Source organism: Saimiri boliviensis, chromosome 12 (assembly GCF_048565385.1).
Source record: "Saimiri boliviensis isolate mSaiBol1 chromosome 12, mSaiBol1.pri, whole genome shotgun sequence".
Taxonomy (NCBI): domain Eukaryota; kingdom Metazoa; phylum Chordata; class Mammalia; order Primates; family Cebidae; genus Saimiri; species Saimiri boliviensis.
In genome coordinates this window covers 49731135-49743525 of record NC_133460.1, presented here as the reverse complement: position 1 = coordinate 49743525, position 12391 = coordinate 49731135, and the positions used below count along the sequence as shown (strand labels likewise).

Sequence of the window (12391 nt, the reverse complement as noted above, 5' to 3'; positions counted from 1 at the left end):
GTCTTTGGTACCTAGAGGAGCAGGGTGCCAGGGTGCCCAGACCGGCAAACCAGGAGCCCTAGATCACGTCCCTGGATCTGGGTCCTTCGCCAGCTTTGCGGGCCTCCTCCTCACCAGGCTCGGGTCTCGCCCACCCCCAGCAGGGGGTGCCTCTGTCCCCCACCCTCCGGAGGTGGGGGTTATGTGATCTTAAAGCTTACTTGGAGGGAAGAAAGGCGGGGGCGGGGCGGCTGCCGAGGTCCAGGCTATAAGCGCTGGAGGTGCCGCTTTCAGGCCTGGCCAGCTCACCATGCACGCCCACTGTCTGCCCTTCCTCCTGCACGCCTGGTGCGCCCTGTTCCAGGCGGGCGCTGCGGCGGTGGGCACTGCGCCCCTGCGTACGCGGGGGCAGCCCTCGTCGCCGTCCCCACTGGCGTACATGCTGAGCCTCTACCGCAACCCGCTGCCCGGGGCGGACATCATCCGCAGCCTGCAGGCGCAAGGTAGGCTGTGCCGCGTGCGGCGCCCAGCGCCCGGCTGGCACCCCGGGGCGCCTCCGCAGCGTCCAGCCTGCGGACTCGGGATGTGCTCTGGGTTGGGGGCTGCGGCCCCGAGCCGGGTTTGCAGCCGCCCCGGGAGTCCCGAGCCCAGGGCCTGGCTCTGCGGGTGTCTCCGCGTCAGCAGGCTCGGGGTGCAGCGTTGGTGTCTGGGGGCGCATCTACGGCCGAGTCGGGAGGGGATTCTAATGGTCAGGGTGTGTCCTCGACGGGGACCATTGTCTCTGGGTTTTGGTTTGGGGTTGCGCGGAGAGCAGCGCGGAAAGGTGGGAGCCCCTAATCTCCGCCGTCTTGTAAAGTTGCTTATCCCGGCGCCTGGGTCTGCGCACCTGCAGGGTAGGTGTAATAAACAGTACCTCGCCCATCAATCAGGCTGTGGAGTGCGCGAGGTGACAATGTGTGCGAAACGCTCCTCGCAGTACCCGGCACGGTCACAGTAAATGGTCGTCAGTATTACAGTAATGGTTTTGTCTTGGCGATTTTTTTTTTCTTTCTGCGAGTGAGGGTGAATGGGCTGTGATGCCCCGGGGTGTGACGTCGGGAGTATAAGCAACCGAGCTGGTGAGCTGGTAACATCGGGGATTCGGGCTCACGGTCCCGAGATCAGGGATGGGCTGTCCCCAAGTCGTGAACTGTGGCAGCCTTGGGTCCTCCAGCCGCGCCGAGGAGGTATCAAGTGTCCCGGTTAACCCCGGGTTCGAGACCAGGATTTGGAGGGGAGTGGGAGTCAGGGATGGTAGGGACCTGAGGGTATCACCCTCGAGGACCTGGCAGGCCTTTTTGAGCACCAAGCGTGGCAGGCAGGTGGGTGCTGAGGAGAGGGAGCCCCTTCCACGCTCCTCAATCCACATCCCAACGCCTGGGAAGCCTTGGCCGCCCGCGCCTCCCTCCGCCTAGGGGGTCCAGACGGCACTCCCCGGGGCCAGGGCGCAATCCACACCGGCTAATCTGATCCTACTTGCTGCCTGCCGGCTCCTTGTGACACGCGGGCGGGGTTCCTCCCTCCGGCGTCTGGAGGCTGAAGGCCGTTGACCCTCTCCGGAAGGGTCATCTGGGGACCGGCCAGACCGGGGGACACCCTTGGGGGCGGGGCAATGAGAAATTTGCTGGAGGGCTCTTCCTTTCTACCAAAAAGCAGCCAAGGATGGGAGTGGGTAAAGAAGGGAGGGAATGCTTTTCCAGTTCACTCCCTTCTGGAAGGTTCGAGATGTGTGCATCTGGAAAACTAGGCCTCAAGCCCTGCTTCCTGATTCCCTGTTGTCGCTGGCAGGTCTTGGTTTGCCTGCCTTCCCTTCTGTAAATTAGGAGACTGCTCTCTTTCAGCTAAACACTTTTTTTGTTGTTTTTTGTTCCCCACCCCGCCCCCTCACGCACAGCCTCACTCTGTCACCCAGACTGGAGTGCAGTGACACGATCTAGGCTCACTGCTACCTCCGCCTCCCAGGTTCAGCGATTCTCCTGCCTCAGCCTCCTGAGTAACTGGGACTACAGGCCCGTGCCACTGTGCCCAGCTAATTTTTTATCTTTTTAGTAGAAACGGGGTTTCACCATATTGACCAGGCTGGTCTCGAACTCCTGACCTTGTTATCCAACCGTTGCCTTGGCCTCTCAAAGTGCTGGGATTATAGGCGTGAGCCACTGAGCCTGGCCTAAACACTGTTTTTGTTTTTGAAACGAAGATTTGCTCTTATCGCCCAGGCTGGAGTGCAATGGTGCAATCTAGGCTCACTGCAACCCCCACATCCTGGGTTCAAAGATTCTCCTGTCTCAGCCTCCTGAGTAGCTGGGATTACATACAGGTGCCTACCACTATGCCTGGCTAATTTTTTTGGTATTTTTAGTAGAAACGGGTTTCACCATGTTGGCCAGGCTGGTCTCGAACTCCTAACCTTGGGTGATCCACCTGCCTTGGCTTCCCAAAGTGCTAGGATTACAGGCTATTTTTTTTTTTTTTTTTTTTTTTGAGACGGAGTTTCGCTCTTGTTGCCCAGGCTGGAGTGCAATGGCGTGATCTCGGCTCACCGCAACCTCCGCCTCCTGGGTTCAGGCAATTCTCCTGCCTCAGCCTCCTGAGTAGCTGAGATTACAGGCACACGCCACCATGCCCAGCTAATTTTTAGTATTTTTAGTAGAGACGGGGTTTCACCATGTTGACCAGGATGGTCTCGATCTCTTGACCTCGTGATCCACACGCCTCGGCCTCCCAAAGTGCTGGGATTACAGGCTTGAGCCACCGCGCCCGGCCTTACAGGCTATTTTTAACTGTACAGCAGCATGCAGCATATTTACATTGTGAATTGGCCTCATTTCTAAGAGCAGTAGGAAGAGCCAGCCTGGAGGATACCAGTGGAGAAGGGATGTCCTGGCCCCACTCCTTCTATCTTGGATTTATTTATTATAAGCTGCACCACAGTTGCATGAAAGGGATGTTGGAGTCCAGTTGGGTTTACATCGTATCTGTTGCGGTTGAACCTTCTTCACCTTGGACCTTCAGTTTTCTCATATGCAAATGGTGAAATGAGAGGAACAGTGAGGAGGTTTAGAGAAAATGCCTGTGAAACACTGGGCATACAGGAAGCCACTGATGGTAACAGTCCTTATAATTTATTAAAATGTAGAATGGGTGCTCAGTGTCAGGCCCTCAGAGCCCTTTCTGGTGACAGTGGTGTAGGTGGCAGGAAGGGAACCCAAAGGTATAAGTCCAACCACTTTCTTCTTCAGAACTGGAGGTGGGGCCAGGCATGGTGGCTGAGGCATGTAATCCCAGCACTTTGGGAGGCCAAGGCAGGCGGATCATGAGGTCAAGGGTTTGAGACCAGCCTGGCCAAAATGACGAAACCCCATCTCTACTAAAAATACAAAAAAATTAGCCAGGCGTGGTGTCATGCACCTGTAATCCCAGCTGCTCGGGAGGCTGAGGCAGGAGAATCTCTTGAACCCGGGAGGGGAGGTTGCAGTGAGCCATGATCATGCCACTGCACTCCAGCCTGGTGACAGAATGAGACGTCTCGAAAAAAAAAAGAAGAAGAAGAACTGGAGGTGGGTCAGGACATCAGGGGAGCCTGTGTGACTAAGTCTGCATTCAGCATACGAATGGGTTTGTGGGTGTCCATGAACCCTTTCCTCATACCCACCTTAAAATAACATTTGTTGTATTTGGATGTTTTTGTTTTTTTCTGAGAACATTCCTACCTTGCATCAGGCACCAGTGACACCCTAAATATTAGAACGCTTATTCTAAGGTGAACCAGAGAAACTATCAGCACTGTCCCAGGGCACCCTGGCAGTAGTGGGAGAAGGCAGGAAGGTTGGTGGAGTCACAGACTTCTTTCAACAGGAAGGCAAAGTCTTGCCTGCTGCCCATCCATGCCTGCTGCCCATCCTGTTCACAGGGGCCTTTGCACCACCGTCCAGGTCCCTCGTGGCCTGGCTGGACACCTTCATTTCTAACTCTCAGACCTGGGCAATAATGAGGCAGTTGATGATGGCCAATGTTTATTGAACTTTGGTTGTGCTGGGCAAAGCACTTTACATGAATTATCTCAGTTAATCCTAACACCCCTGTGAGGTGGCTACTCTTATCATCACCCTTTTACAGAGGGAAAGTGAGGCTCAGAGAAGAAAGTAGCCTGACCAATGTCAAAGAGCAAGTGACAGAATTTGAGCCATCATGGGAAGACGCGGGGGCCCCTGCTCTTAACCATTAAGAAGGAGTGCCTTCCTCTAAAAGATTTCAAGTTTTTTTTTTTTGGTTTGTTTCAAGACAGAGTTTCGCTCTCTTTGCCCAGGCTGGAGTACAATGGTGCAATCTCAGCTCACTGTAACCTCTACCTCCAGGGTTCAAGCAATTCTCCTGCCTCAGCCTCCCAAAGTGTTGGGATTACAGGCCTGAGCCACCACACCTGGCCAAAAAAAGTATTTTTTTTTTTTTTTGAGACGGAGTTTCACTCTTGAAACCCAGGCTGGAGTGCAATGGTGCGATCTCGGCTCACTGCAACCTCCGCCTCCTGGGTTCAGGCAATTCTCCTGCCTCAGCCTCCTGAGTAGCTGGGATTACAGGCACACGCCACCATGCCTAGTTAATGTTTTGTATTTTTAGTAGAGGCGGGGTTTCACCATGTTGACCAGGATGGTCTTGATCTCTTGACCTTGTGATCCACCCGCCTCGGCCTCCCAAAGTGCTGGGATTACAGGCTTGAGCCACCGTGCCTGGCCTCAAAAAAAGTATTTTTAAACTCACTGCCCCAGGCCTCCAGGTACAGGTGGCCACAGTGGGTGCTGGGTAATGTCAGCCTCCTCCCCACACTTCTGAGGAAAGCTGCTAGTCAGGAGGTGGTTATTGCCTCCTGTAGGTGCTAATGAGGAGGGAAGTGGAAATTAAGTGAAAAGAGCTGCTGGAGATGGCTGGGAGAAGCTGCCAGGAGGCTTTACAATACAAGTTGGATTTCCCAGAGAAATTTACTTCCTCTCTGACCAAAGACACTCTTGGAGATAGTGGATGAATGAAGTGTTATCTAGCCAGACTGGACCCACATCAGAGGTCATCACTACCTCCAGAATCTATCCACAAAGACTTATAAATTCCCTGTCTTTTTTTTTTTTTTTTGAGACGGAGTTTCGCTCTTGTTACCCAGGCTGGAGTGCAATGGTGCGATCTCGGCTCACCGCAACCTCCGCCTCCTGGGTTCAGGCAATTCTCCTGCCTCAGCCTCCTGAGTAGCTGGGATTACAGGCACGCGCCACCATGCCCAGCTAATTTTTTTTAGTATTTTTAGTAGAGACAGGGTTTCACCATGTTGACCAGGATGGTCTCGATCTCTTGACCTCATGATCCACCAGCCTCGGCCTCCCAAAGTGCTGGGATTACAGGCTTGAGCCACCGCGCCCGGCCTCCCTGTCTTATTTCTAATAAATAACCCCTGTCTTTTATTTAGCAGTAAACCTTCCAACCTCTTTATTTCTCTGGGTCCTTGTGATAATTATCAGAGAGGGTGGGGCAGCATTATTCCCACTGCAAAGAAGAGGAAACTGTGCTTGAAGAAAGTTCATCACTATTAAGTCACCTGAAAATCCACAAATCTGTGCTATTCCCCAACATCAGGGAAACTCAGTCCAAGACCAGAATAAATGGAACGTCCTCCCCTACTCCTTGTCATTCAGTCTGGCTGTCTTGGGTGAGTGGAAGAAGGTTGGCTGTGCGTGTCTTCTGGGTGATGATCTCTGATGTAGGTCCAGTCTGGGCATCTAGCAGTTTATTCATCTATTGTCTCATAGAGCATCTTTGGTTAGAGAAAGGGAATTTCTCTGGGAAATAATCCACCTTGTATTGTAAAGGGGCAACTCCCACTTTCAGCCTTCTGGAAGCTCCTGGGTACGTGCCATTGCTGTGTGCCCCAGGTATGTGAATGACCTGGGGCAGGAATGGGCAACATCCTATAGGTATGTAGCCTTGCCTAGAACGCCTTTAGAAACCTATTGGTAAAGTTGCCAGAAACTCCTGAAGTTGCCGCCTGTTCTTTAGGAACTGGGGTGCGGGGAGAGGGTGGCCAATCTTTGGCTTCTATTGCCTATGCCTCCTTGAGAGCTCTGAGCTTTTCCGTGATATTCACATCTAGCTCAATGTGTCTGTAAAACAGGCTGCTCTTTTCAACAGGAAAATAGAGCCCAAGAAGGTGGCTTGCTCCAGGGTTAGAGAGTGAGTGGAAGCCTGGGATTTAGGTTAGAAGGCTCAGGGGTCAACCTTAGACTTTTTTTTTTTTTTTAAGACGGGTTTTCACCATGTTGGTCAGGCTGGTCTTGAACTCCCGACCTCAGATGATCCACCCGCCTTGACCTCCAGAGCGCTTGGATTACAGGCTTGAGCCAGCACGCCCGGCCCCGAGCCTTAGACTTTATGTATGGGAGGAGGGGGAGATGCATCTCATCACATTTTTACTAACTGTCCTCTGGCTGTGGAAAGTATCTTGGAAGCGGGACTGAAAGAACAGTGATTGAGAGTCTGGGCTTGGCAGTTGGGCAAATTCAGGTTTACTCTTGGGTCTGCCACCTTCCAAGAATGACACCTTCATCAGGTCTTTTAACCACTCAGCCTCAGTTTTCCTCATCTTAAAAATCTTACCAACTCATAGGGTTGGGTGAGAATTAGAAGGCAATTCTATGTAAGGTATGGCCTTCAGCACGAGCTATGGTGGTTGTTACGCTGACTGAGGCTGGGTGGGGGGCCTTACTCACCCTGTTCCTTCTTGGTTTTCTCCTACCCAGATGTGGAGGTGGACGGGCAGAACTGGACCTTTACTTTCGACTTCTCCTTCCTGAGCCAAGAAGAGGATCTTGCGTGGGCTGAGCTCCGGCTGCAGCTGCCCAGCCCTGTGGACCTCCCCACTGAGGGCTCACTTGCCATTGAGATTTTCCACCAGCCAAAGCCCGATGCAGAGCAGGCTTCAGCCAGCTGCTTGGAGCGGTTTCAGATGGACCTGTTCACTGTCACTTTGTCCCAGGTCACCTTTTCCTTGGGCAGCATGGTCTTAGAGGTGACCAGGCCACTCTCGAAGTGGCTGAAGTGCCCTGGTGCCCTGGAGAAGCAGATGTCCAGGGTGGCTGGGCAGTGCTGGCAGCAGCCCCCCACACCACCAGCCACGGACGTGCTCCTTATGCTATACTCCAACCTCTCACAGAGGCAGAGGCGGCTGGGCGGGTCCACCTTGCTATGGGAAGCCGAGAGCTCCTGGAGGGCCCAGGAGGGACAGCTGTCCAGGGAGTGGGGCAAGAGGCACCGTCGACATCACTTGCCAGACAGAAGTCAATTGTGTCGGAAGGTCAAGTTCCAGGTGGATTTCAACCTGATCGGATGGGGCTCCTGGATCATCTACCCCAAGCAGTACAATGCCTATCGCTGTGAGGGCGAGTGTCCTAATCCTGTGGGGGAGGAATTTCATCCAACCAACCATGCATACATTCAGGTGGGATGCCAGGTGTGAGGGGAAGGGGAGGCAGTAAGCTGGACTCAGGGAATGGGGCTCTAGCTTTGCTATTAAATGACTGTGTTCCAGCCAGGATCAGTGGCTCATGCCTGTAATCATAGCACTTTGGGAGGCCAAGGCGGGCAGATCACCTGAGGTCAGGAGTTCGAGAAACCCTGTATTTACTAAATGTACAAAATTAGCTGGGTGTGGTGGCGCACGCCTGTAATCTAAGCTACTTGGGAGACTGAGGCAGGAGAATGGCTTAAACCTGGGAGGCAGAGGTTGTGGTGAGCTGAGATCGTACCATTGCACTCCAGGCAACGAGGGTGAAACTCCATCTCGAAAAGAAAGAAAAACAAATGACTGTGTTCCTGCATCTACAGTTATTCAAGCACCTCCAATGGGCCAGATCCTGTGCTAGGTACCAGGGATGCAGAGATGACGGAGTATAACATCCTTATAGAGCCTGCATGGGGTCATGCCTCATTGGGTAGCCTTGAACACATTGTTTCCCTGGGACTTTATCCTTGTCTTTCATAAAATTAGGCGGTGGGTGTAGGCCAGAGGGTCTCCACTCCTCCCTAGCCCTGACATTCTAGAAAAGGAAGTTCAGAATCTGGACTTTGAGGACAGGCAGGCCTGCATTTGACTCCTTATTAGCTGTGTGATACTGGTTAGGTTGCTTATTCTCTCAAGCTTCAGTTTTTCCACCTGTACAAGGAGGAGGGCAATGCCGTGTTTCACAGGGATGCTGTAGGGTTCATGAGATGACATGCATACACCATGTAAAGTAGTTGGTAGGCAACAGGCATGTTTGGCTGCATTATGGGGCCCTGGTTGGAATAACACTGTTCCAGCCACTATATTTTGGTTGCCTAAAACAGAAATTGACTACCCATTCTATAGAAGTAGACAAGGCAGGCCGGGAGTGGTAGTTCACACCTGTAATCCCAGCACTGTCTGACATGGGTGGATCACCTGAGGTCAGGAGTTCAAGACCAGCCCGACCAACATGGTGACACCCATCTCTACTAAAAATACAAAAATCAGTTGAGTGTGGTGGCGCGTGCCTGTAATCCCAGCTACTTGGGAGGCTGAGGCAGGAGAATCACTTGAACCCAGGAGGCAGAGGTTGCAGTGAGCCCAGATTGTGCCATTGTACTCCAGCCTGGGCAACAAGAGTGAAACTCTGTCTCAAAAAAAAAAAAAAAAAAAAGAAAAAGTAGACAAGGCCAGAGGCTGCCACTTGGTGCCAGTAGTCAGCCTAACATCTAGGAGGTGGCGGAGGAAGAACAGGACTGGTGAGTTAGGAAAGAGAAGAAGATGGAGAGAACAGAAAACAGAACCCAATAGGGTGGTTCTGATGTTATAGGTGGCCCTGCTCTGCTGTCAAAGGTCATATGGGATCAAAATGTTTTCATGTTATTCTGTGAAGTCTCAGGCAGGGTTCAGGGTCTCTGGGGAGCATGAGCACATGAGCCGAGGTCATGCGGGAGGTGGTGGTGGTGGTGCTGGAGCTTCCAAGGACCTGTCCTGAGCATGGGCTCTCCTGAGCCTCACCCAGACGCTGCTCATTTTCATTAGCCCACCTGCAGCACCACAGCGACCCAGACAGTTCCAATTGCTAACTCCGACACTCTGATCTAAAAAGATGTCACTAGACCACAGGGACAGGGCCTGGTTCCAAAAATGCCAAGGGGTTGTTGTTACCTTTCCTCCCATTAACTCTCTCTGTCCTTCTCTCTGGCTGACAGCAAATCCCATAAGAATGTCCACATGACAAACTATCCTGCTTCATATTTCTAGAACTAAAGTCTTGCTCTGTTACCAGGAGTTTCTTGGAATATTTTAAAAATTGGTATTTACAGCCGGCCACAGTGGCTCACTCCTGCAATCCCAACATTTTGGGAGGCTGGGGTTGGTGGATCGCTTGAGCCTAGGAGGTCGAGACCAGCCTGGGCAACATGCTGAAACTCTGTTTCTCCAAAAAATACAAAAATTAGCCAGGCATAGTGGCAAGCACCTATAGTCCCAGCTACTTAGGAGGCTGAGATGGGAGGTTCACCTGAGTCCAGAAGGTGGAGGATTCATTGAGCTGTATCATTGAGTGATTCAGTGAGTGCATCATACCACTGCACTCTAGCCTGGGAAACAGAGCAAGACCATCTCAAAAAAGAAAAAAAAAAAAAATGAGGCCAGGCACGGTGGCTCAAGCCTGTAATCCCAGCACTTTGGGAGGCCAAGGTGGGTGGATCACAGGGTCAAGAGATTGAGACCATCCTGGTCAACATGGTGAAACCCCATCTCTACTACAAATACAAAACATTAGCTGGGCATGGTGGCGTGTGCCTGCAATCCCAGCTACTCAGGAGGCTGAGTCAGGAGAATTGCCTGAACCCAGGAGGCGGAGGTTGTGGTGAGCCAAGATCACACCATTGCACTCCAGCCTGGGTAACAAGAGTGAAACTCCATCTCAAAAAAAAAAAAAAAAAAAAAAATGGTATTTGCTTTAGATTAGAATAATAGGAGAATATACAAATTAGCTACTACTAAAAAGAAAAAAAAAAATTAGCTACTACTCTACCCAGACACATACACTTTTTTTGAATCTGTCTAAAAGCTATTTTCTTCAAAACAAGCACAGAGTTAAGACATTAAAGTTGATGATATATTGGCAAGCTGACTCCTTTATGAAAATAATTTTCTTCCATTTTTGCACTCAGGAACTGACTTTAGTTCCATAACTTTTTTTTTTTTTTTTGAGGTGGAGTCTCGCTCTGTCACCAGGGTGGAGTCCAGTGGCGTGATCTCAGCTCACTGCAACCTCCGCCTCCTGGGTTCAAGCGATTCTCCTGCTTCAGCCTCCCAAGTAGCTGGGACTACAGGCACCCGCCACCATGCCCAGCTAATTTTTCTATTTTTAGTAGAGACAGGGTTTCACCATGTTAGCCAGGATAATCTCCATCTCTTGACCTCGTGATCCACTGCCTCGGCCTCCCAAAGTGCTGGGATTATGTGTGAGCCACCATGCCTGGCCAACTCTGTAACCTTTTTACTCTTTACCCAGACATACTACTATTGTGACCTGCCCATCAGGATGTGAACTGACACTCCTCTCCTCCCCTCTACAGAGTCTGCTGAAACGTTACCAGCCCCACCGAGTCCCTTCTCCTTGCTGTGCACCAGTGAAGACCAAGCCGCTGAGCATGCTGTATGTGGACAATGGCAGAGTGCTCCTAGATCACCATAAGGACATGATCGTGGAAGAATGCGGGTGCCTCTGATGAGATCTTGGGGGGAGACTGGATTTGCCCGCACTCTGGAAGGCTGGGAAGCTCCTGGAAGACATGATAACCATCTAATACGGTAAGGAGAAATGAGAGGAGCAAAGTTGCTCTGCCTACCAGAAATGAAGAGACAGGGCTGCCCCCTCTGTAAATGAAGGCTCAGTGGAGTCTGGCCAAGCACAGAGGCTGCCGTCAGGAAGAGGGAGGAAGAAGCCCGTGCTGGGTGCTCTCTTTACCGAAAACACAGTGGCAAGTAAAAGCACAAGAGCCTGAGTTCTTTACTGGATTTTAAAAACACTTGTGAACCTCCTGAAATTGTATGTGAAAGTTGAGACATATGTGCATGGGTTTTGGAGGTGGGATGAGGTGACCTAAAGCTTTCATGTATTCTCCAAAGTTGTCTGTGTGTGACCTGTCCCCCTCCCCAAAGATGAAGGACCACTGTATAGATTAAAAAGAGTGCATCAGTCTCATTGCCTCAGGCTGGGCTGGGGGAGCCCCACAGCTTGCTGGCTGGGCCAATGACAATCTACTGGCCTTATCCAGAGGCTCTTTGGAGTGGGTCTCTGCTAATGAGCTGTGCAACAATAAAGTCATTGTCTAGTTCTCCTGGGCCAGCTGGTGCCTGTGAAGGCAGAGGCAGTAACTCATCCAAGAGAACTGGCCATGTTGGGTTACAGTAGCTGGAGCCTTCAGACATGCCCGCATCAGTCTGCTTAGGCAGACACAACCTGAATCTATTAAAGTTGGTAGCAGTTCGCCTCAATCTCTCAATGTGTGCTGTTAATGAGGCCCCCAATCTTCCTATCCAGCAGTGGTAAAGGCCTTGCCCTGGGTGGCAGGATACTTGCTCTATGGTCACAGCTCAGCCACTAGAAGCTGTGTGATCTCAGGTGAGCAATTCACTGTCCACTTGTAAAAGGAACGCTGGTGAATCCTAATGCATTCATAGTAAATGTCTGTTGTCGGGCTCAGAAGAGCCATGAGCTTTAAGCTGTAGACTGAATAGGAAGGGCTGTCTTATCCCTGTCGCCCGCTAAAGCTTATAAAGCCTGCTAAACTCAGTCCCTGCCATATGCCCTTACTCTAACCTTTATCAGCCCTTTTGTTACTCAGGGTTCTAAGGCGGACTTAATTTCAGGTTTCACATGGCAGCACAGCAAAAGGAGCCCGAGTGAGGCAGCTCTATCCCCAAAAACCTCTGACCACAGTTATTAAAAAGACCCCAAAGGCAGCAATTCTGGCTGGGTGCAGTGGCTCACACCTGTAATCCCAGCACTTTGGGAGGCCAAGGTGGGAGGACCGTTTGAGTCCATGAGTTCAAGACCAGCCTGGGCAACACAGTGATGAACCTGTCCCCATTTAAATAAAACCAGAAAAGCAATTCTGCTCCTAACAGCTTGATCTCATTGAGCATTGCCAAAGCAGGGAAACTTTTTTTGTAGTTTCATGGGGCAAAGGGGCTACTTTATTGGGAATGTGAGCCCATCAAAAAATGACCCACCCTGCTTTCCCAAGAAGCCTACTCACTTATGCTACAGGCTTAAGGAAATGATTCCAATCATTTGTGAACCCCATTGAGCTCAGATGAACTCAGCCGCGGCTT

General features: G+C 51.3%; 1 protein-coding gene across 1 annotated transcript; it reads left to right on the top strand.

Moving 5' to 3' along the window:
* Window positions 1-270: 270 nt before the first annotated feature.
* NODAL (nodal growth differentiation factor) lies at window positions 271-12025 on the top strand. Its single transcript, XM_003928635.4, has 3 exons — window positions 271-482; window positions 6798-7495; window positions 10630-12025. Exons 1-3 carry the CDS (start codon window positions 290-292, stop codon window positions 10780-10782), a joined length of 1044 nt encoding a protein of 347 aa, XP_003928684.1. The 5' UTR covers window positions 271-289; the 3' UTR covers window positions 10783-12025.
* The last annotated feature ends 366 nt before the right edge of the window (window positions 12026-12391 follow it).